The sequence below is a fragment of the Lutra lutra genome, chromosome 10 (assembly GCF_902655055.1).
Source record: "Lutra lutra chromosome 10, mLutLut1.2, whole genome shotgun sequence".
In the NCBI taxonomy this organism is placed as follows: Eukaryota; Metazoa; Chordata; class Mammalia; order Carnivora; family Mustelidae; genus Lutra; species Lutra lutra.
In genome coordinates, this window is record NC_062287.1 from 19,628,204 (window position 1) to 19,653,307 (window position 25,104).

The following is a 25,104-nucleotide window of genomic DNA, read 5'->3' on the forward strand; positions in this document are numbered from 1 at the left end:
CACTAAGATGACTTTAATTTCTTAACCCAATGATTTCCGAACAATCACCAGAATTACTTTGATACTTTTGTTTGCTTTCTTCTAGCTTTATTTTTAGAAAGTTCAGTTCTGTAAATTTTCTTACCCTCAGAAATTCCGATACACAATGTCTAGGATAGGAGTAGAAATTCTGTATTAAACAAACAAACAAAATCTCTTCAGATGAAGTGAGAGAATTTTGGAAGTTATGAATAAAGAATTTTGAGAATATTTTTAAAGATCCAAAAGTGATTAAGAAAACATCAAAAATAGAATACCAGATATAGGAATGAGGTAGAAGGTGGTAGTCACCACTTTACCTTTTTAATAAAAAGGAATTCCACCTGTAATATGGGAAGTTTGTTTAATGTTCAAAATTGATAATTCTAGAAATAGAACATGAACAAATTATTTAGAGCTGTGGATGTAACCGTTAGAAAAAATCTTATCAGGGTACCTGGGTGGCTCAGTCTGTTAAGATCTGTTTTCAGCTTAGGTCATGATCCCAGGGTCCTGGGATGGAGTCTCTCTTGCTCCCTCCTCTGTGGGGAGTCTGCATCTCCCTCTTCCTCTGTCCTTCCCCCCATTAGTTCTCTCTTTCTCCCTTTCTTTTGAACTACCTCTCTCTCTCTCTCAAATAAATGAATAAAATCTTTTTAAAACAAGAAAAGAAAGAAAGAAAAAACTTTATCAGAGCTATCCTGCAGAAATTAGGTCATCTCTCAGAAACAGGACTAAGAGCACAGGGAGGGATGGTGATTCAGGAACTTTTGTTTTTCATCATAATCATGTTTACATTCAACATTTTTTGTAAGTACTGTAATCTCCCTAGATAGCTCTGATCAACCATATTGAGAAATCTCAACACTCTGGGTTCAAATATGTTCTTCTACATCTGGCTGTAGAGAAACCAGCCCACTGTACTCTGTGTTACCCACATCTCGTTACTATTTTCACCTGTGCCACTTGCCTATATGAAGTAACAAGGTATGCTTGTGTCTATGTCATGTTCACACTGAACAACTGAAGTATGGACCTTGACACAAAATTCCTCTGAAACAGGAGAAAGGAGTACAGAGGATGAAAGCTAGCACATTAAAATATGCTTGAGTTTCTAGAGTGCAATCTTGTAACCTATTGAGAATCAATATCTTAATTCTCTTTCAATATCAGACTAAGCTGATATTTTCTATAAATCTGTAAGATGACTGGAAGTAGCTAAATGATCCCATTAGGAGCCTATTGGTGTCTTAACATATTGATTATCTGTTTAGAAGTAATTATCTGGGAAATAAAATATGTTGATCTATCCCTATATTTGGGAGGGATATCTTTACAAAATTTAGTCTTCTAATCCATGCATATGGTAAATTTCTCTCCTTATTAAGGCTTTCTGTCATTTCTTTCAAAATAATTGAAAAGATTAAGTGTATAAACACCGCACACATTTTGTTAGATTTGATGTTAAGTATTTGATAGTTACCTGTTGCTATTTTATGGGATGCTATTTTAAAATAATTGTTTCATTTGTTGCCTCTTTCAAAAAAATACACAGAAATAATAAATAGGTGGAAAATTATATGCTCTGCAAACACTAGCCAAAAATAAATCTCATGGTAATGTATTAATATCAGACAATGGCGACTGTAACCAGGACACGTTACTAAATATAAAGGGGGCCATTCCATAACAATACAGGTTTTAATTTAAGGCTTGAAGTAATAAATAGACAAATCAGAAACTTTGGTGGGAGACACTGACACACTTATCTGAATAACTATTAGAATAACAGACAAAAAAATCACTATGCATATGCAAAGTCTAAACAACATTGTTAGTAAAGTGGACATAATTGAAATGATATGCATCACAGTCCTCTCAAAAACAAACAACATATTTTAAGATCCGTTGGGAATACTTATAAAAACTGATTTTATGGGGCACCTGGGTAGCTCAGTCAGTTAAGCATCTAATTCCTGATTTTGGTTCAGGTCATGATCTCAGGGTCATGAGATCAAGCCCTGTGTTGGGCTTCATGCTCAGCACTGAATCTGCTTGAGAGTCTCTCCCTCTCCCTCTCTCCCTGTTCACCTGCTCTCTCTCTCTAAAATAAACAAATCTTTAAAAAAATCTCTGATCTTATGCTTCAATATAAAGAATTCTAAGCTATTTGCAATGATTTAGATAATTCACAGTATGTTCATTGACCAGAATGAAATTAAAACAAACATTTAAAAATAGGACTAGTTAAAAACAAACCAACAAATAAAAAAACCCAAAAACCTAACTTTTGGAAAGTTAAGAATTCACTTCCACATAATCCATGGGACAATGAAAAAATGAAACAGAAATGATACTTTAAATTTGTTATATCAAAGCTTGTGAGATGCAGCTAAAATGGGGCTTCAAGAGAAATGTATAATTTATATGTACATACCAGAAAAAAAAAAGCTGAAGATACTGTCCATTTCAAGAAGTTAGGATAAGAACAGGAAATCATAATGAAGATGCTATGGACTGTGAGAAACAAACAAACAAACTTAATAAAGAATAAAAGTTATTAGAAATAATCTAAGTAGAAAATAAATGTATATTTCATAAAACTAACATAGCTAAAAGTTGGTTTACTTAAATAAATTAATAAAATTGAAGATCTTCTAGAATGAGAAATTAAGGAAAAAGAAAAGTACCATAATTTGCCAGTTTTAGGAGTAAACAAGCAGCAATCTCTGCTAATCAAAAATATTTTTTAAAGGTTTTATTTATTTGTTTGTTTGAGAGAGAGAAAAAAAGAGGGCAAGAGAGCAGGGGGAGGAGCAGAGGGAGGGGGTAGAGAGAGAACCTCTCCATGGAGCCCCACATGGATCTTGAGATTATGACTTATGCCAAAATCAAAAGTAGAACCCTTAACTGACTGAGCCAGCCAGGCACCCCATAAAATCAGTTTTTATAAGTATTCCCAACGGATCTTAAAATATGTTGTTTGTTTTTGAGAGGACTGTGATGCATATCATTTCAATTATGTCCACTTTACTAACAATGTTGTTTAGACTTTGCATATGCATAGTGATTTTTTTGTCTGTTATTCTAATAGTTATTCAGATAAGTGTGTCAGTGTCTCCCACCAAAGTTTCTGATTTGTCTATTTATTACATTCAAGTAAAAATACTTTTTAGTGTTAAAGAAATCATCATGAAACACCTAACATAACACACTGGATCATTTTCAAAGTGGATGAACACAATGAAATTTCCATTTAGGAAAACTAAGAAGGAAGATAAAATCAGTGATATCTATTAAATAAATCCAGTCCCTTGCTAAAAATTCTCACACAAAGAAAACCACTGTTCTAGTTAACTACCCTGATGAATACCTCCAAATTTTAAAGGTAAATTTTGTGCAATTTATTTCAAAAAACACAATGTTTTTGAGATGTGTCTTCTTGCAGGCATTTGTGATTTATTCCTTTTTTCAAAAAAAATTTTATTATTTATTTATTTCAGGGCGAGCAAGAGAGAGCATGAGCTCTCTTGGGCACATATAATGGTAAAACCACCTGTTTGTCATGTAACTGAATAGGGGAGGACATTTGCAGTTCTGTCTTTTCTAATTTTATGCATCTGCTTTGTAGAAAAGATGAAGGGCAGAGAAAGAAGGATTGAGATATTAACATTTCTGCTTCAAAAGAAAATTTCTCTTTCTGTAACTTGAAGTGAGTAGTTGATAACTTATTTTGCAACTGATGAACTGTTAATAGGTAAGCACAATAACTGAGGATATTCACTCTTTGATTGGTAAGTCTCTCCCAGCTTATTACAAGGTCGGTAATACTGTTATTTCTCTTATACAGATTTAGAAGCCAAGACTCAAAGAGATCGTTCGACTTGTCAAAGTCGAAACTGTATAAGCTAGGAACTGCATGATAGTCTCTAAATCTGAATTTAAGGCCCACCATTTAACCACTATTCATACTGCTTTTTCAAGCAAGGGCAGAAGTACCTGCTCCAGGACCACGAACCCACTAACGGTGGGCCAGTCCAGTGGCCCAAACTGCGCACAACAATGGTTGTAGGTGTTGTTTCATCTTCCTAATAATATTGAAACATCCGAAAATTTTATGTAGATATTCAGATTTCCTGATAATTATTTTTAAAACTGAAAGGTCTGAAAATAATAAGGCCTCTGTCCACTCCTACCAGAATTTAATTGCAGGCTAGTCCCCTTGGTATTGTGTGCTCCCAAGTTGTCATGAAGTCAGTGTGACTCATTTACATTGGCTTCTCTAAATATTTAAGTTTCTAAGTCTCCACTTAGAAATATTGGCTTGATGATCACTGAAATGTTCAACATAGGAAAACACTTACCGAGTTTTCAGTAATTAGAAATATAGCTATTTTTAAAAAAAAGATTTCATTTATTTATTTGATAGAGAGAGCACAAGCAGGGGGAGCAGCAGAGGGAGAAGGAGAAGCAGGCTCCCCACAAAGTAGGGAGTGCGACTTGGGGCTCGATCCCAGAACCTCAGGATCTTGACCTGAGCTGAAAGCAGATGCTTAACTGACTGAACCCCCATGTGCCTGAAAACACAATTATTTTTATATGAAATATATTTATTATTTTTTGGAAATGAGGCTTAATAAACATTAAACCACAATGAATTCTACTTATATAAATTGACTCAGAGTTAAATGATCTTACAGACCAAGAGGATATCTAAACCATGACTCATCTATATGGGGCACCCTACTCTAAATAGAGAAAGATAATGAAGTTTTTTTGCAACAACTATGGTTTTTTCTCTCCCCTTCAGAAACTACTCAGAGGAAAATGGCAACAGGAAATCATTCCACAGTGACCAAGTTCATTCTCGCTGGGCTAACAGAGAAACCAGAACTCCAGCTGCCCCTTTTCTTCCTCTTCCTAGGAATCTATGTGGTCACTGTGGTGGGGAACCTGGGCATGATCACGCTGATAGGGCTCAGCGCTCACTTGCACACCCCCATGTACTACCTCCTCAGTAGCTTGTCCTTCGTAGATCTCTGCCATTCCACTGTCATTACCCCCAAAATGTTGGTGAACTTTGTGACAGAGATGAATGTCATCTCCTACCCTGAATGCATGACTCAGCTCTATTTCTTCCTTGTTTTTGCTATTGCAGAGTGTTACATGTTAGCAGCAATGGCATATGACCGCTATGTTGCCATCTGTAGCCCCTTGCTTTATAATATCATCATGTCCCATCAGGCTTGTTTCTCCCTGATTTGGGGAGTATATGTTATAGCCCTGGTTTGTGCATCTGTTCATACAGGCTGCATGTTTAGGGTTCATTTCTGCAAATTTGATGTGATCAACCATTATTTCTGTGATCTTCTTTCCCTTTTAAAACTCTCCTGTTCTAATACCCATGTCAATGAATTACTGATTCTAGTCTTCAGTGCAATTAATATCCTTGCCCCCAGCCTGACGATCCTTAGCTCCTACGCCTTCATCCTGTCCAGCATCCTCTGCATCCGCTCCACTGAAGGCAGGTCCAAAGCCTTCAGCACCTGCAGCTCCCACATCTCAGCTGTGGCTGTCTTCTATGGATCTGCTGCCTTCATGTACCTGCAGCCATCATCTGTGAGCTCCATGGACCAAGGGAAAGTGTCCTCTGTGTTTTATACCATCATTGTGCCCATGCTGAACCCCCTGATCTATAGCTTGCGGAATAAGTATGTCAATGTTGCCCTGAAGAAAGTGTTAGAGAAAAGAATATTCTTGTGATCAGAAATAACATGAAGATCTTTTATTAGCCTAAGCCATTGTCTCTTATGTTGTATGAATTGATATGTTTAACTTTAGCCCATTTGCCAATATACAGCCTCATTTAGTGGGATTCTATTGACATTATTTCTTTATCCTATGGCCTTTTGATGTCACTGCTCTCTGGATTTTTCTCTTCTGAGTATCTCTGAGACACAGACTGGAAGTACTAAGAATGATCTGGATATAGGGACCCGCTCACTAATGCTGTTACCATCACCCTCTCCCCTTTTCCTTTGTACAACTGATAAAAACTCAGTTCTCAGCCATAATGAAAGTATCTTCTAGCAGTGGTTCGAAATCTCCTTTTTCCTGTGTAAAGACAATGAAAATTGTAGCAATATGATGATGTAATCTTCAGCTTTTGTACTTATATTTTTAGCTTTTGCATCTCTAGTCTGGGAAAGCCTCTTTACCACCATATCCTACCCCATACTTTCTTTTTCTGAACTATTTCCTCTATTTCAAACCTAAGAAACTTAATCAGAACTCGAAAATCTGAGTTACAGACCCATGAATTTGTTGTTATTGTGCCCGATCCAATATCCTCCTGCTCTGATATCTATTATTCCAGCTCGTAATGGTCTGTTTATTGTGCAATTCACCCTAGACTGTAAGCTCCATTAAGGGATACCCCTGCACATATGGGTCACAGCCATATCTCCAAATAGCAGAATGCTTGCCACCTCATAGGTCCTTGATAATTTTCTTGGTAATTGCTTTCCCTCTATAAAATATTTATATGAAAACCAGCACTTATCCAATGTGGTCTTCACCCATTAAACTTTAAATGATACATATGGCTTTCTGGTTTTAGTTCAATTAAGTATAACTTTGGAGAATTTGAAGATCTTTAAGATAACTGGTAGCATCCTTTGTTGTTCCTATACAAGGATTAAGAACTACTAGTCCTGAGTTTGTTCTATTGTAAATCACAACACAGATATGGTAACTTGTTAATATCTGATTTTTTTAAGTCATTAAGTCCTGTTAATAGTCAAGAAGTACCTGAAACAAGATATTCAAGTATCTTGAATTCATGTACGCTTTAGAGACTAAACAAAATTAAGTAGATTTGAAATCTAATGGGTTGATGTGGCAAATCACGTGGTAGAATAGTATCGGGAAGCAACTCCTTGCTGAGTGTGCTGCCCAATGCAGGACTTGACCTCACGACCCTAAGGTCATGACCTCATGATCCAAAACCAAGGGTCAGATGCCCAAACAACTGAGCTACCCAGGCACCCATCTCTTTTATTTTCTAAGCTCAAACAACAAACATGTGGGGAAGTTAGGGAAAAATCATAAGATTTCCGGTTTCTCTACATTTATTCTTTCTGCTATATCACTATTTTTTTGCTCAGTCAGGATTATGTTTTCTTTTGCTATTTACTACCATGCTAACTGCTATACCTCTAGAGTTCTTTAATTTTCTAAGGTTAAATGCATAAGTCCTTGTGCATGCTAGTCTGTATATAAGCTAGAAAGTGAGAGAAGTAAAGAGGTAAGTTTCAGGAGAAACAGAGAACCTCCTTTAGATTATGAATCCTAGTTTGATTGAGCAATAGGCTTCCAACAATATCTGGAAGAATCTGGAAAAATCTTGGAAAAAAGAGATTCAGAGATGGATAACCTCGGGGTTAGCTGGATGTGAATGACACTCTTGCACATAAACCACAACACCACTGGGCTCATGATCACTGAAACACTGAGAATCTCAAAGTCATCTGTTCATAGACTCAAGCGATCATTATCACTGAGCTTCCTTCAACCGCCAACATTCTCCACCTAGTGCTTTGCTATCTATGCAGCCACTTATTTTTGTGTTCCATCCCAATGTTAGTAAAATCTATCCAGTGACATCCAAATAACCAAATATAAATGCTCATTTAGAGGGTCTTCTCCTGCTCAGACTCCAAGACATGACCTTGGGGGAAGTTGCCTTTTACTTCTCTGCTCAAACATTCTCTTTGTCTATCTCCTCCTCCTCCTCCACACCATCCCACAATGGAATTCTTAATCATTCTGTCAGCCACATCATTTTTTGGGAACTATTTAAAAAGGGGGCGGGGCGCCTGGGTGGCTCAGTGGGTTAAGCCGCTGCCTTCGGCTCAGGTCATGATCTCAGGGTCCTGGGATCGAGTCCCACATCGGGCTCTCTGCTCAGCAAGAAGCCTGCTTCCCTCTCTCTCTCTCTCTCTCTGCCTGCCTCTCCATCTACTTGTGATCTCTCTCTGTCAAATAAATAAATAAAATCTTAAAAAAAATAAAAAAATAAAAAGGGGGCATAAAAGTGAATTGGGATAAGGTATCTTAAGTGTCAATTCATGGGGTAAAAGTATAGTCAGAGAATATTATAAACCATGATTTGTGCTCATTTCCCTTACTTGGGTTTCCTAAATGGAATTTATAACAAATAAAAATCTTTTGACCTACTATAATTCATTATCCAGATTTAGTGACATCCTGAATTCCCTTCAGTTTTAGGTCATATTTAATATTCCTTTTTTGTTAAGGATATGTGATACTTAGGTTATCTTGGAGTTTGTTTTATTTTTGATGTGTAGCTACAGTATATTCTAGAAAACAAGTATGAATTGGGGCATCTGAGTGGCTAAGTCAGTTAAGCGTCTGCCTTTGGCTCAATCATGATCCCAGAACTCTGGGATCGAGCCCTTTCTTCAGTTCTCTGCTCAGCAGGAGCCTCCTTCTCCCTCTCCCTGTCACTCCCCTTGCTTGTACTCTCTCTCTCTCTGTGTCAAATAAATAAATAAAATCTTAAAAAAAAAGAAAACAAGTATGAATTTATTCCATATGTTTGGCACCAAAATATTGAGAATTCCAGTCTTACCATTACCAAGTTAATGGCTTGGTAAGCCAGATACACTTAGTGTTATGAGACAAACACTACTATCTTCATATCTACTGAATTTTGCATTTGAGCCCAGACCAATTATGCTTAGAGGCCTTCGTTAGGGGTCTCCTCCTTCTTCAATAGAAGAACCAATTTGTTAAGCTTTATTGTATCTTCTCAGATATATTGAAAAGATGAACAATATAATAAAATCAAAGAATCTCAAAATTGTAAAGGACATTAAGGATGTACATAAGGTAATCTTGCATTCAAATTAGTGATACAAGGTCATTACAGCCCGCAGGAATGTTATCTTACTCATACTTAAACTCTTATAGTGATTAAAAACTCAATCCTTCACAAGGCATCTTATCCCATTAATTTTTTTTCTATACTTAAATGAAACCTAATTTTTTTTTAGTTCCATTCTTTTTTACTGGTTATTCACCATGAAAAAGCACATAAAAATTCAGTATAGCACCTCCTCAAGAATTTGAAAGCAAGTGCCACATTTCTTCTTTTCTAATGAAAATGTCTCAGGAGGTTTCACAGTGGAAGAATTTAAGGCTTTGGCCTGGAATCAGACCTGGGATTTAATCTCAGCACAGTCATTTTCTAGCTATGTGATCAAGTTCTAAATTTCTTGGTGCTTTTATTCCTCTCCTATTTATAAGGTTGTTTTGAAGCTTAAATTTAAACATATAAGAACATAAGAACAAATTAGCATAGTACCTGGCAAATGCTCAAACCATATTACTGTTATTAAAAAAAAAAAAAAAACAAAAGACAGAACAAAACAAACCATTTTCATTTGGGATGGTTTAAACACATTACCAATTTATAATCAGGTACTATAATCTTTCTTTAAATGTACTTATTTTATTCACACTGTTTTGTTAGGTGAAATTCTAGAAAAAACATGTAAGATAATAATTAAATAATTGCTTATTATTTATTACAACCTATCTGCAACAGTGATACTTATTTTAGATATCTACATAGTCCTAGAAATGTTTACATACTATGAAATAGGGTGTTGCCGTATTACCACAGGCAAAGATAGGCAAATATGGGAGGCAAAAAAAAAAGTATTTAGCCTGAAGCCTTGAATTCAGTACTGGAGTCCATTTTCAAGGCCAGCAGACTTAGAAGGGATGGAGATATTTTTCATTTCATAACTATTATTATTTTGAACTTTAATCTAATTGCTCCCTCAGAGCTACCACTGATGGGATCATGAGAAATGCCCAAAGGGATCTGAAAGTCAGATCCAGAGGGAATGAGTGTGTTCAAGTCTTGATGGTATATACTCTTGGCACCTTCTTTTATAAACACGTAATTTCAGCTCCTGTGGCTGTGATATGCTGTGTTCTTCTGGGAACCCGAGAACATGACTTGGATTATCTTGTTATCATACTGCAGAAAATTCCACCATGTTCCCTGTGAACACTATGAATGTTCAGATTTTTTTCTCGCCTGTCACTGACACCGTCTGATTCTTATCCACTGAAGTGTTGGGTTCCAATTGTTGGGAGCTGCTAGATTTTTAGTCCTTGAAGATGACTCTTACTTGGAAAGGACTAGAAATCAAGAGGATCATGGACTCATTGTCTTAGAGATAGCACCTGGAAGGGCAAATTAATCATTGTGCCTAGTCACAGTCAAGGATCAAAGAACTCTGAGTCTTCACTGACCAAAGGAGGAAGGTTTCCAGGGTGAGGCTGTGATGAAAGTTCTTCAAGGACAGAGTCAGAAGTTCATACAGAGAATCTTCTAGTATGTCTAAAGTGAGTAACAAGAAACAAGCTGCTTGTAAACACAGATGACTTTTTTTTTTTTTCCCAGTATGTCACTGACCCTTTCTTTGGAGTCTTCATTTTTCTCTGCATCTAGCATTGCAACTACATGTTGGTTTGGGGTTATTTTCTTTCTATCTCTTCCCTTCCTTAACTTAACAGCTTTATTAAAGTATAACAAACATTCAAAATACATCATAAATATATAGCCCAGCATGTTGTTTTTTTTTTAAGATTTTATTTATTTATTTGACAGATAGAGATCACAAGTAGGCAGAGAGGCAGGCAGAGAGAGAGGAGGAGGCAGAGCAGAGCAGAGAGCCCGATGTGGGGCTCAATCCCAGGACACTGGGACCATGACCTGAGCCGAAGGCAGAGGCTTTAACCCACTGAGCCACCCAGGCGCCCCAGTATGTTTGTTTTTACACAAATATTCTCTTCCTCTCGCTCTTCAATGTGAGATTCCTTTGTCCAGAAGTTGGAATTCGTCTCCAGATTCTTATCGTTCATACTGCTGCCACATAAATTATAGAATTGCCTTGGGGCAGGACTAGAAGAAAAAAGAGAAGGGGGGGAACCAGGGATTCCCTCACACTCTTTGATCATGGAAACACCTTTTATCAGGTTCTCCGGTAAAAAAGATGGGTTATCTATTGGAATTTCTGCATCTGGAGCAGCCACCACACAATTCTGTAATTGTGACCACCGCCCCCCCTTTCAGCTCAAAAGCACAAGAGAAAAGAGGGAAAAGTAGAAACATATCTGTGTGGGCTTCTCCAGGGTTTGTCTCCCTTTCACAATCTGCTTCCTTCTGTTTACTTTCCGAGTTTTTAAGTAAATGCATTTTGTATTTTATCCAGGGTGATTTTTTTTCTAAGTTTTATTTATTTAAGTAATCTCTACACCCAATATGAGGCTTGAACTCACAACCCTGAGATCAAGAGTTGCATGGCCTTCCAACAGAGCCAGACAGGTGCCCTGCCAGAGTTTTTATTTTGATTTTAATTTTTTAAAGATTAATTATTTGAGAAAGAGAGGGAGAGAGAGAACAAGCAGGGATAGGGGCATGGGGAGGGGGAGAGAGAATTCTCAAGCAGACTCCCCACTAAGCACAGAGCCTGATGCAGAGCTCAATCCCCGGACCCTGAGATCACAACCTGAGCTGAAATCAAGAGACAGCTGCTTAACCAACTGAGCCACCCAGGTGCCCCACTTCCAGAGTTTTTAATTATAATCTGTAGGTAAGAAAATATAGTGAACTTAACCTAACTTGATCAAAGCCAAAGTTTTCAGAATATAGTCAAGAATTTTTATTCTTCATCTTTTTATGTAGAAATTCCTTTACATAAGGTTGATTATTGTTTGTTAAACATGAAACCATCCCATCCATCAGAGAACTCAGTTTTACATCAGTGTTCACACTTCGGATACCTTTGTTCTTTTGTGAAGTCCAACATCTGACAGAGATGAGGAATCTCTCAGTAGTGACTGAATTTATCCTGCTGGGCATCCCCCACACGGAGGACCTGGAGAGCATGCTCTTTGTCCTGTTTTTGGGCTTCTACATCTTCACTCTTCTGGGGAACCTGCTCATCCTCCTGGCCATTGTCTCCTCCACTCGGCTCCACACCCCCATGTACTTTTTCTTGTGTCAACTGTCTGTGTGTGACATATTTTTCCCTTCTGTGAGCTCCCCCAAGATGCTCTTCTACCTCTCAGGGAACAGCCGGGTCATCTCCTACGCAGGCTGCGCGTCCCAGCTCTTCTTCTACCACTTCCTGGGCTGTACCGAGTGCTTCCTGTACACGGTGATGGCCTATGACCGCTTTGTCGCCATCTGCTACCCTCTGCGCTACACGGTGATCATGAGCCACAGAGCGTGCGCCAGCCTGGCCGCGGGGACCTCCTTTTTTGGCTGCATTCAGGCCACCTTTCTAACCGCTCTCACCTTCCAGTTGCCCTACTGTGGCGCCAACGAGGTGGACTATTTCTTCTGTGATATCCCTGTGATGCTGAAGCTGGCTTGTGCTGATACCTCAGCCCTGGAGATGGTGGGGTTCATCAGTGTGGGCCTCATGCCCCTCAGTTGTTTCCTTCTCATCCTCACCTCCTACAGCTGCATTGTCTGCTCCATCCTGCAAATTCGATCTACTGAAGGTAGACGCCGTGCCTTCTCCACCTGCAGTGCCCACCTTACTGCCATCCTCCTCTCCTTTATGCCAGTTGTCCTCATTTACCTGCAGCCCACCCCCAATCCTTGGCTCCATGCAACTGTCCAGATCCTGAATAACCTGGTCACCCCCATGCTGAACCCCTTGATCTACAGCCTCAGGAACAAGGAGGTCAAATCATCTCTGAGGAATGTGCTACAGCAAGTAGCCTTCCTTCCTGGGAACTGATAGAGATTGGTAGCTATAGTTTACCAGCACCACACTGCTTGCAAAGATTCTTCCTTTTGTGTGATGTAGAGCACAGATATTATCAATGCCCCTTTTGCAGATAAAGAAGCTAAGGTTTGAAGTCATAAAGTGAATTAAGTTCACATAACTAATAAATTATCCTGCCCAGGAAGGATGATCTCTTCCCAGTTAGCAAGACAGCCTAGTCCTTCTTTTCCTCACTCTGTTTTCTTCTCCTGTTTTCCTCCTACCACATCCTCTGCTTCTTTCCCCTTACTCTAGCCCTTCTTCATTTTGGCTGGCATGATTATCTAATTACACTCTCGAATGCTTGCATCAGATAAGCCACCATTTCGTGGTCTAGGAGTTGTTGAAAAATGTGCGCTTCTAAGAACCACGGGGCCCCAGGTGATGTTCTGTGACTAGTGGAATGTAAAGAAGCTGTGTCAAAGAAGAGCTTCTGGATGAGACCTGAGGCAGGCTTTTTTTTTTTTTAATCATTTTTTAAATTTATTTTCAGCATAACAATATTCATTGTTTTTTGTACCACACCCAGTGCTCCATGCAATCCGTGCCCTCTCTAATACCCACCACCTGGTTCCCCCAACCTCCTACCCCTCCCACCTCTTCAAACCCTTCAGATTGTTTTTCAGGGTGAATCAGAGATCAACCACAAAGTCTGTCTGTTGGTCTTGGACCTAGCAACAGTCCATGCCTAGGAGTTAAGGCAGTGGATAAAAGAGAATGTGGAGACTAAACAGGCAGAAACTGCTTAAAGGAGATTGATTCTATTGTTTTTCAGTACTACAAATCTGAGTTTGCCTTTGAGCTCCTCAGCACAGCCGGGGGGGCAATACAAAGTCCACTACTACTACTGCTCTATGCTCTATGGCGTTGGATTCTCTGCTTACCAAAAGGCTGTGACTTGAGTGCTCTTCCTTAACATTCCTTTGTTCTTTTGCCTAATGAGCTTAGTATGAAAGATGTGCCTTTCCAATCCAAACAATAATTTGAAGAAAAGAAAGGAAATGAGAAGGAGGTCATGGGAAGAGAAGGAAAGTGGGACATGGGAAGAGGGCAAGATGAGAAGGAAAAAGGGTAATGGGAATGGAAGAGGGTGATGGGAAGGAAAGAGGTGATGGGATGGAAGGGGGTGATGGGAAGGAAAAGGGGTGATAGCAATGGAAGAGGGTGATGGGAAGAAAGGGGGTAATGGAAAGGAAGGGGTGATGGGATAAAGAAGGGGGTGAGGGAAATGGAAGAGGATGATGGGAAGGAAGTGGGGGCAGAAGCAAAGGCAAGTCTTCTTTCCACTTTCTTTCCAGAATCAGAGTTCATTCAGGGAATCTGCTAGACTGAACCAGCCACAACACTGGGGCCTCATGTAAGGGTGATGAGATGATGCATGTTTTTGAAAGGGAGAACATTTTTCTAGTTGCTTCTCTGTTTTTTCTGTGCCTTTATTTTTTCTACCACACATGCTCCCTCCAGTCTTCAGCCAGACAAATTCAGTCTTATCATCAAACACCTAGTTAAAATATAGTTTTTTATGTGAAACTTTCTTCATCCTAGGCACATCAGGCTCCCACTTCTCTATGTTTTGAATCAGACTTTAAACTCATCAATTTATTATGCTAGAATAAGTTTTGGCAAAGCATTTTCCAAGAGTAAAAGTAAAGTAGGTTCAGTGAGGTTAAGGACAAAGAGTCAGTTAGGGACTGACAGTACAAAATTGACTGCTGAACAGATGAAGTTTGGTTCTCTTGCCAGGATCCTATGGGGGGGGGGGGTGGCAGCAGGGGCAGGGGACTCTATTCGGGGCTCATCCCAGAACCCTGAAATCATGATCTGAGTCCAAGTCAGATGCTCAACAGACTGAGCCACCCAGGTGCCCCAACATGGGATCCTCTTGAGTGAATGGCTAAATACTAATTTGTGAATGTGTAGGGTAAAATTCCACAAAGCTAGGCAAAGAAAAGTTCTGAAACAATTATAACAAGTAGGGGCTATAAGTAAAAATATTTCAAGTACTTGCTTAGAGCTAGAAATCATTCAAGTTCTGATCTTCCCAAGTGATGAAGTCTTAGAATATAGATAAGGTTCAATGAGGTAGAGCTTGGAGCCAATGGACAAGAAAGAATTCTTGAGACATCTTTGGTGTAAAATGGTGGGACAGGACCCGTGCTCAGAAAGAACTGCTGCCCCGGAGTTGTGAGGAGTGTTCCATTATATACTTGCAAGTTGGGATGAGGTCAGGGATGGCTTAAGTCTCTAAGGAGATCATTGTATGATAACTATACTGGAATTTAAAATTTAAAAATTTAAAAATTAAATTAAAAATTAAAATTAAAATTAAAAAATTTTCTAAGCAAGGTTTCCAGGACCTTGAGGGTCTAGCTATTGTTGGGGAAAAGGTTATTCATTACCAGTAATAAAACCTTTTCATGAGACCCTTTAGATGTATATCAGTGGGCCATATGCTTGGGAATGATTGTCAACATTATCTTGGAGGGTTTAGAGATAAAGTTTCCAAAAAAATTGTTAAAGTAGACTTACAGGATCCTGGTTGGGGGTAGGGGTCGGTCAGGCTAGGATTGCCCTTTGACTTAGCAAAGCCTTAAGGTGGGAGAAGTTAAGTCCCTAGAGGAATGTCACTCTGCCTATTTTAAGGGCTTGTTAGTGGGTAAGGAAATTTAATAATTTTTCTTCTGCCTGTTTCCCACATCACAAGTAAAGAAGATATGGGACATTTAGTGGAAATCCAAAAAGGTCACAGTTTAGGTGTGTGGTTATTTTTCCAAATAACTTAAGCACATTATAGAATCAAAAATTACCAGACATAAAACACTTATCATGATGAGCTCTGAGTAATGTATAAAATTGTTGAACCACTATATTGTAGACCTGAAAGAAATACAACATTGTATGATAACTATACTGGAATTTAAAAATTAAAATTAAAATTAAAAAAATTTTCCAGACATATAGAGAAACAGAAACACAAGGCCCATAATTAGGATTTAAAAGGTCAATATTCAAAGACCTAGAAAAGTAGAATTAGTAGACAAAAACATTACAGTTATTTTAAATTACATTCCATATTTCCAAAAGGTACATATTATGTGTTTAATGATTTAAAAAGTCTAAGGGATATTTTCTTAAAAATGTTCTACCCTTATAACTATTATCTGGAACAACAGCAATGACAAAACCACACACGAACTCAAACACACATATATACACGCTCGCCAGAACTGTGGGAAAGAGAGCCATGTTTTTAATAATATGCATATGAAATATCCACTTAAATAAAATATTGTAAAATCCTATAAAATCAGTGGGAAATACGTCATCTGCATGAAAATAAGAAATGATTTTTCATATCCTCCTAGAAAGTAAGAAGTGGATAGAACGTAACTATCAGGTAAAACAGCCCCCCTGCCTCTCAAAGGAATTGTTTAAGACACAGGGAGGCTAAATGGCCTTTATAAAATAACATGCAAAGCCAGAAGAAGTGCAAAAATAAAAATGAGGTCCTCTTTCAGCCATCCAGTGTTGTTCCTCATAAAAATTAATATCTAACTTTAGATTAAAAATTCTACTGATCTTGTCTGTTTTAAGAAAAGGATGTATAATGTTTATTTTGTATTTCTTATTTGACCCATAGTTTGAAAGTGCCCTGAGGAGAGGGTCATGTGCCAATTATAACTGTGGATTTGTATATTTCTCTTTTTATCTCTACCAGATTTATATTTTGATATTCTTTTTTTAAGATGTTATTTATTTATTTATCAGAGAGATAGAGTACAGGCAGATAGAGTGGCCGAGGGAGAAGCAGCCTTCCCTTGGAGCAAGGAGCCTGATGTGGGACTCGATTCCAGGATGCTGGGATCATGACCTGAGCAGAAGGCAGCTGCTTAACCGACTGAGCCATCTAGGTGCCCCTATATTTTGATATTCTATCAGGTGCACACACATTTACATTTTTAGATCTTCTTGGAGGATTGACCCCTTTATTCCTAAATAATGCCCTCTTTCTTCCTGAATCTGAAGTGGATTTCATTAGATATTAATGAGCCACGACATCTCTTCCATGTGTACAATGCTTTACTTTCAAGTCATTTGTGTCTTTGGATCTAGAACATGTCTCCTGTAGACAATGCAGGGTTGTAACTTATTTTATGCAATGTGACAAATCCTGTCTCCTCACCTGAATATTTATGTGTTCTACTTTTTACCGTTAGTTTCTCTTAAATGTTAAGTGAACCAGTGATGTAACCCCTAAGCCTTTGTACTGATTTGGCTTCATGCTCAGATCTCTCCATGGGGAAAGAATGAGTCACACAGATTGCATTATGCAAGTTCCTGTAACAGAGTTCTCTTTCGAATTAATGCACTGGCCTTCAGGTAATGGATTGACCTCCCAGGAAGCAGGACCGTGTCAGAAGACTGATAATATCTCCAGGTGTCCTGATTCTGTTGCAGTTAAAAAAACAAAGGAAGCAGTCTGCTCATGCCCATCGCCTTGTTGAGTTTGGTTACTGTGACATCCATTCTCAAAAGAAAGATTTCCTGTCTGCCTGCAGACAAAATCAGGTTTCTGAGCTTTTGGGGCTGAAGGCAGATTTTAGACCATGAGGAACACACCAGGATCGTGACTATCTTCCTGCAGAGCCTCTTGGGACAGCCTGTCAGACTTCTCCTAGTGACGCGCTTTATCTATGTAACCGAACGTCTACACAATTCTACTGCTAGAACTGTGGAAGACAAAGGGTAAGGCATTTTCTGGTGGAGGCAGATTTCAGGTACAAGTCTCCTAAGTCTGGGTTCTGTGCTCTTAAGATAATTCTGAATAGTTTCCACTAAGTAACTCTGTTGGCAGATGAGAGAATACTAGGGACAGGACATGAGGAGAGAGGGAGGTAGTTTAAGTGTGCTGCCATTTTTAAAAACTCATATTCAATTTCCTACTAGATCTGCAATTTTCAATATAAAAATGTGAGGTTTTTTTCACCATCACATTTTTAAGCAGTTAGGTCTTCAAGAAAATGAGCCCTGTTAATTTTTTTTTTAACATGAATCTTCCCCAAGCCTGCCTCAAATAGCTCACTGTCCTCAACATGAGAAGCATGTATTCCTTTTCTCTGACCATTTAAAAAGAAAGATGCCCTTTGTGGGTCCATTAGTGAGTGATCCATGGATGTGGATAATGTTACTATTCCTAAATAGATTGTAAAGTGGCATGCAGAAATGGATGTGTATTTTCCTGAGATTAAGAGTCTTCTAATTGTTTGTCTCCCTCCCCAGTCCCATCTTGTTTCATTTTTCCCTCCCTTTCGCCCATGACACCCCGGCCCTTCCTCTCAAATCCTTTATATCAGAGAGATCATATGATATTGGTCTTTGCCTGATTGACTTATTTCGCTTAGCATAATACCCTCTAGTTCCATCCACATCATTGCAAATGGCAGGATTTCGTGTTTTTGTTGGCTGCATAGTATTCCATTGTATATGTATACCACATCTTCTTTATCCCTTCATCTGTTGAAATCAGAGAGGGAGGCTAACCATACAAGACTCTTAACTATAGGAAACAAAATGAGGGTTGCTGGAGGTAGGGTGGGGGGGATTACGTAAATAGGTGATGGACATTAAGGAGGGCACATGATGTAACGAGCACTGGGTGTATATGCAGCTGAGAATCACTAAATTCTGTCTTTGAAACTAATAGCACACCATATATTAATTGATTTTAAATAAAATTTAAAAATACAAAACAATTATATAAAAATCCATCCTTTTCGATAATTACCAATGAACAAAAGGAAACTAAAATTTAAGATACCATTTTCAAAAAGTACCAAACAAATGAAATCCTTAGTGATAAATCTGGCTTAATTTTATATAAATCTTTAGAATCAAAACCTTGTTGAGAGAAATTAAAGAAAACCTGAATATACCGTATTCCTGCATCAGCAGACTCATTATCGTGATGCTAGTTTTCCTCAAATTTATTCATAGATTCAATATGAATATAATCCTATTCAAAAGCCCAGTAGGCATTTTGCAAAGATTGATGAACTATTTCTAAAATTCATAAGGAAGTACAAAAAGCCTGGAATGGAAAACAAAACAAAACCTTTCGTAAAGAAGAACAATGCTGCAAGTTCTACATTATAATCTTCAAATCATATTCTGAAGCTACAACTAACAAGACAGTGTGATATAGGCATCAAGATAGATGACAGATAAATGGAGCAGAATAAAAAAATTAGATCTACACATAGATGGTCAATTGATCTCAAGAAAACCATTTGTCAAGGCAATCTGACAGTGCTCAAAAAATTAAACATTCTCATGCCAAAAAAAAAAAAAAAAGAAAAGAAAAGGAAAAGAAAAAATAAAGAAACCAATGATCCACATAAGACCATGAGTGAATCTCAAAATAATTATGCTGAACAAATGAAGTCAAGCAAGGAATTTATATAGTATGGTTCTGTAAGTATAATAGTCTTGAAAGTGCAAGCTAGAGAAACAGAAAATAGATTCCTGGTTGCCTTGGGGATGGGTGGAGGAAGATTGAGAGGAAGGATTACTAAGGGGATGAATATGTTCATTTCCTTAATTTTGGTGATGATATGCCAAATTTACCTAGTTGTACACTTTAAAGATGTGCAATTGATTGTATGTCAGTCATACCTCAATAAAGCTGTGAAATTTTTGATAAAGAAATGAAAAGACAATTCATGACCATTTAGATTGGCAAAAATATCACATATTTGAAATTAAGACTGACCTGGAAAACTGCGTGGATATGTGCTTTCCACACCTTTTGGAAATCACAGAATGGAAACAGGTTGCTTATTCTTTTTCTCCTTGTATAGTTCTCTAAAATGGTTAGATGAGTTACAAATAAAAAATTCTTCTATGTTGGTGGATGATGAAATGGGTTTGGCTGGATTATAGAATATCAAAAATGCTAAGGAAAGTGCTGTGAATTGTGTAAGACTGCTGAATCACAGACCTGTACCCCTGAAACAAATAATATGTTCTATGCTAATAAAAAAATACTAAGAAAAAATTTAATAAAATTTTGTGGTTTGACAAAGCAATTTAATTTTCAACGCAGTGTCAAAAGTTTGATATTTGCCATAGAATCATTATTAATCTTAACACTTAGGGGAAAAGTTTGATGTTTATTTTAAACACCCCAGGGATCAATAGGAATGCCTACTATATTGCCAACAGATATGAAATATGTCCTATGTAATTGTTTCTTCCCTATAGAGTCCAACCACAGGGATGATAAACCCCAATGGGAACTTTCATTTCAAATCATCTCCTTCAGATCCAAATAGATCCAAATAAAAGTTTCCTTCAATAATAGAGAACTGAGGGTCAGTAGAATTACTTTTCTTGCTGTGCTTAGTTGGTCTTAAACTGTTACTCTTCATCAATACTCCTTAAATTCTTATGTGGAATCAACTCTACGATTTTGCCAGAATCAGAAAGATTCTGGGCCACTAGTGTTTGATGATACAGTTGTCTCATCAATGTGTGTGTGCACATGCATGCATTACGTGAGACCAAACAGAAGAACTCGCAAATGCCCAGCATCACTTAACCTGGTGGTAATAGTCAGGTAAGTCATAAAGCTCCATCTACCTTTGATCAGATATGGTAGTTGAAATTGAATTTTGGAAGGCAGTTAAAAATTCTCATGACCCATGGTCTTTGGACAAGACCGCACAGGTAGGCAGTGTCTGCTTCATGACAGCTGGGCATGAAGAGTATAATGCCTGGAGACTCTTTCTTCTTCTGCTGGTTGTTTGTCTGCTCTTCTGGCTGCAAACTCTTGCTTTTCTTCCCCAAGACAAGCCCAGTCGTTTTGATATCTCTCATTTATATTGAATATTGAGGTTTACAGAGCATTTGCACATGCATTAATAATGTAATTTTACAAGGCTCAATGAGGAATTCCTCCTGTACTAAAAGGACACTGACATATTAACTTACTTACTATCCCACATCTAAGAGCTAGCACTTGGTTAACCTATAAATAAAAACCCTAGTTTCTGACTCCTAGCCCACCTCATAAAGTATTATACTCAGGGTCAAAAATTATGTCCTTTCCCACTTTATGCTTTTCCAACAATGGATCACAGGGTCCCCAAAGCTAACCTTAAAAGCGAAAGGAAGAGACTCCTGGCATTGTCTCTGACACTTTTATTTATTTATTCTGCCTATTTTTTTCTCCCCTTATTGCAATCCTAGGATGAGAAATCTATCCTAGAACTTTACTTAAATTGCATGTTTCAAATAAAAAATATTAAAATTTTTTTTGAGGCTTAAACCTGCCAATCCTCAAACTTATTCAAGAGCCCATACTCCTCAGAGACACCATCAGTCAGAGTTCCTATTGTGTTAGGAGTTGTTTGAAGAATCTTTGTATTGGCTTCTTAATCCCCTTCACCTATTTTGCCCATTCCCCTACCCTCTCCCCTCTGGTAACCACCAGTTTGTTCTCAGTATTTGAGATTATTTCTGGTGTGTGTGTGTGTGTATAACACTTTGTTAAGGAGAGAGAGATCAAATTATCTCCCTTAATGTCACAGTCCTCACAAGCATATGTTTGGCTTTTTGTTGTTTGTTTGTATGTATATAGAGAGAGTGCGTGTGCAAGGGGGGAGGGGCAGAGGGAGAGAGAGAATCCCAAGCAGACCCCATGCTTAGCACAGAGCCCAACTCGGGGCTTGATCTCACAACCCTGAGATATGACCCAAGCAGAAATCAAGAGTCAGCCACTTAACCAACTGAGTAGTCCAGGTACACTCCACACAAGTATAATTTTAATTTTAAAATTACAAAAAATATAAAAAATTTTAGTATTTATCTGAAGTGTAAATTTGAAGTAGTACACATCAAATCACATAGTTACAAAATTGTGTGTGGTAAGAAATTTTACCTATTCTTAACAACTCTCAAATCTATGATACACTATTTTTAGCTAGGGTCCAAATGTGCTATACATTACATGTTCAGAATTTACGTGTCTTAAAACTGGAAGTTTGTACCTTTTGACTATCTTCACCCATTTTGCCTAGAAAGAAACTTCTATGCAGACGCTGACAGGACTGCCTGTCAGTTGGTTCGCAGTTGGTTCGTCAGTTGGTTCGCAGACTGGCCCCATACACAGAGGGCATGGAGAGATTGTAGAAAGAGGCAGATGACTCCAAATAGGTAGATGGCCATTTAATAAACAAAGGAGCTTACTTATGAGCCTTGTTTTAGGCAGCCTCAGGACACTAGATCTCTGCACTTGCTTGCCAGAATCGTAAGTTATATAGAAACCTTAACTGGGTTCAGTCACATCTGCTGTCCAGATGGTCCCAACATGTTATTCTCAAGGCTACATCCTTAAAAATGGGAAGCAGTGGGGGGTGGGAGGTGGGGGAACCAGGTGGTGGGTATTAGAGAGGGCACGGATTGCATGGAGCACTGGGTGTGACGCAAAAACAAGGAATACTGTTATGCTGAAAAAAAAAATTAAGAAAAAAAAATGGCTTCCATTGTGGGGGTGGTGGGCACAGCATACATTCCTAAGACAGGGAAGGGGGTCAGGAGCCACTGATTATGTGGGTCAGCTTGTGTGTCAGCCAGCAGTCCCATCCTCTCAAAGACCTCCTCTAACAGACTCTCAGTTCATTCAGGACTCAGCTTAAAAAACGTCACTGCTTCAGAGAGTCCTCCCTTGAATACCTCTCTAATTACCAGCCTTTGCTCTAACATTGCTTTATTTTCTTCATGGTATTTCTCAACACTTGACTACAAATATTTCTTTATGGGCTTATTGACCTCCCCCATTACAATGTAAGCTTTATGAAAGCAGGAATTTTGTTCATTCAATAAGTATCTTCAGAGCACAGAAGACTCTCAATGGATCACTGTTGGGTGAGAGAAGTATAAACTGTTTGAAAAAATATATGTAGTAGGAATTATTATCTCTGTTTTATGGATGAAGAAACTGGAGTTTATATGGGAGAAATAACTTGGGGCCACAAAGCTAGGATATGATCATGCCTAAAAATGAAACAAATTTGATATGTTGTAATAAACCCAGCTCTTCATCACATCTCAATGACTAAAACACAACTATACTATAAGAAATTACATTATATGGGGTCCTGGCTCAGTCGTTAAGCATCTGCCTTCAGCTCAGGTCATGATCCCAGGGTCTTGGGATCAAGCCCTGCATTGGGCTCCCTGCTCGTTGGTGTCTCTGTCAAATAAATAAAATAAAATAAATTAAAAAATAAATTACATTATATTCTCTGAGTCACAGGGTGCCTTTGGGGAGAAAGAAAATGTCAGAGTAATAGTAGTAACAGGGAATCAGAAAAAGTTTTGTGGAGGATGATACTTTTTTAACCAATAAAATGAGGCTTATTTTTTTAATCAGTTTTATTTTTATTTATTTTATTTTTTTAAAAATTGTACTTATTTATTTTGAGAGAGAGAAAGAGAGCACAAGCAGGGGAAAAGGCATGCAGAGGGGGAGAGAGAAGCAAGCTCCCAGTCAAGCAGGGAGCCTGACGTGGGACTTGATCCCAGGACCCTGGGATCATGACCTGAGCCGAAGGTAGATACTTAACTGACTGAGCCACTCAGGTGTTTCTAAAATGAGGTTTAATGAATCATATGACAATAAAATTTTAAAATCCATCAGTTGATAAGACCAAATATATCTTTATTTTATTTTAAATTTAATTTAATTTTGATTCCAGTATGTTAACCTACAGTGTTATATTAGTTTTGGTTGTAGAATATAGTAATCAAACAATTCCATGTAATACCAAGTGCTCATCATGACAAGCGCCCTCCTTAATCCCCATCACCAATTTCACCCAAATCCCTATCCGCCTCCCCACTGGTAACCATCAGTTTGTTCTCTCCATTTCTTGATTTACCTATCTCTCTGGTTTTTTTCCCCTTTGCTTTTTGTTTTGGAGTCTTATATCCTTGACCCTGGTTCATTCCAGTCTTTGTGACTGGAGGCTTATTTTCTTACTATTTTTCATATTCTCTTCAAAAAGGTAATATTCCTATTTCACACAATATCTCAAAATTAAAAAGCTAAATGGAAGATTTTGCATGGTCACATGGTTTGTTGTAGTTGTTATCTAAGAAGTTTATACTTTTTGGAATTGGATATTGGGAATCAGTTTAGTACAGAATAACGTGTATGCGTGTGTGTGTATGTGTGCATAAGTGTGCACATACAAATCTTTGCTTTCTGTTTTCTACCTTAAAGCTATTGAAAGAACATAACCATCTCACTTACACATGAGGACAGACTACTTTAAGTGCTTACCAAAAGCTACAATACACTAATACAAAAGCTACACTGCTCTAATATTCTCTCATTAACAACAGGAAGAAATCATCAGAGAAAGGGATTGAACAGTAATAATAATAAAAGTAGCATAATAATTAAAGCTGCACAGAGGTTATAATAATGTACTCAGTTCAGAAAAAAAAGTTGGTTCACAGGGGACATTGTTTTATTTGTAATAAAACAGGCAAAGATACGAGTTCTGACTCCAACACTTACTAGTTGTGTAAGCTTGGAATATTTACATAAACTCATTTGTAAAATACAGAAAAGCTCTGTTTTCATGTTTGGTCACTTAGGGCATAGTTTTACTTAATCTCTTTGCCTCTCAATTGATCTACAAAGTGGATATAACAACAGCATCTAGGGTCCTGGGATCAAGCCTGCATTGGGCTCCCTGCTGAGTGGGGAGCCTTCTCCCCATCCCTCTGTCACCTCCCCTGTTTGCACTTGCTCTCAATACCTCTCTCTCTCTTTTTGACAAATAAATAAAACCTTTAAAAAAATAACAGTATCTATTTCATGGGGTTGTTATATAGCATAAATGAGATTGTAAATAAAACGTTCTTAATATTGTGGCTGCCACATGATAGGGACTCAGTAAATGCAAGCAACTCCTCTGTTAACTGTTCCTTGCTCTCCTCTTCTGCAGCCCATGACAACAGCTTCCCATCTAGCACTGCCCTGTTCCCACCATCTCCAGCGTGCCTTCATTCCTCTCCTATCTGGGTAATGACCATGGGTAGAAGAAACAAAGTCAAAACCAGCAACTCAGAGCAGAGATGGAAAGCTTGGAAGAAACCAATGCTCTGTGAGACTGGGTCCAGGACTGAATGAGCAAGT

At 38.1% G+C, this 25,104-nt stretch overlaps 2 protein-coding genes across 2 annotated transcripts; both read left to right on the forward strand.

Annotated features, from left to right (window-relative positions):
* Positions 1 to 4,815: 4,815 nt before the first annotated feature.
* LOC125078724 (olfactory receptor 8G5-like) lies at positions 4,816 to 5,781 on the forward strand. The gene has a single exon (XM_047691796.1). The coding sequence runs from the start codon at positions 4,846 to 4,848 to the stop codon at positions 5,779 to 5,781; it is 936 nt and encodes a 311-aa protein (XP_047547752.1). The 5' UTR covers positions 4,816 to 4,845.
* Positions 5,782 to 11,936: 6,155 nt separating this feature from the next.
* On the forward strand, positions 11,937 to 12,869 carry LOC125079672 (olfactory receptor 149-like). The gene has a single exon (XM_047693477.1). The coding sequence runs from the start codon at positions 11,937 to 11,939 to the stop codon at positions 12,867 to 12,869; it is 933 nt and encodes a 310-aa protein (XP_047549433.1).
* Positions 12,870 to 25,104: the final 12,235 nt, after the last annotated feature.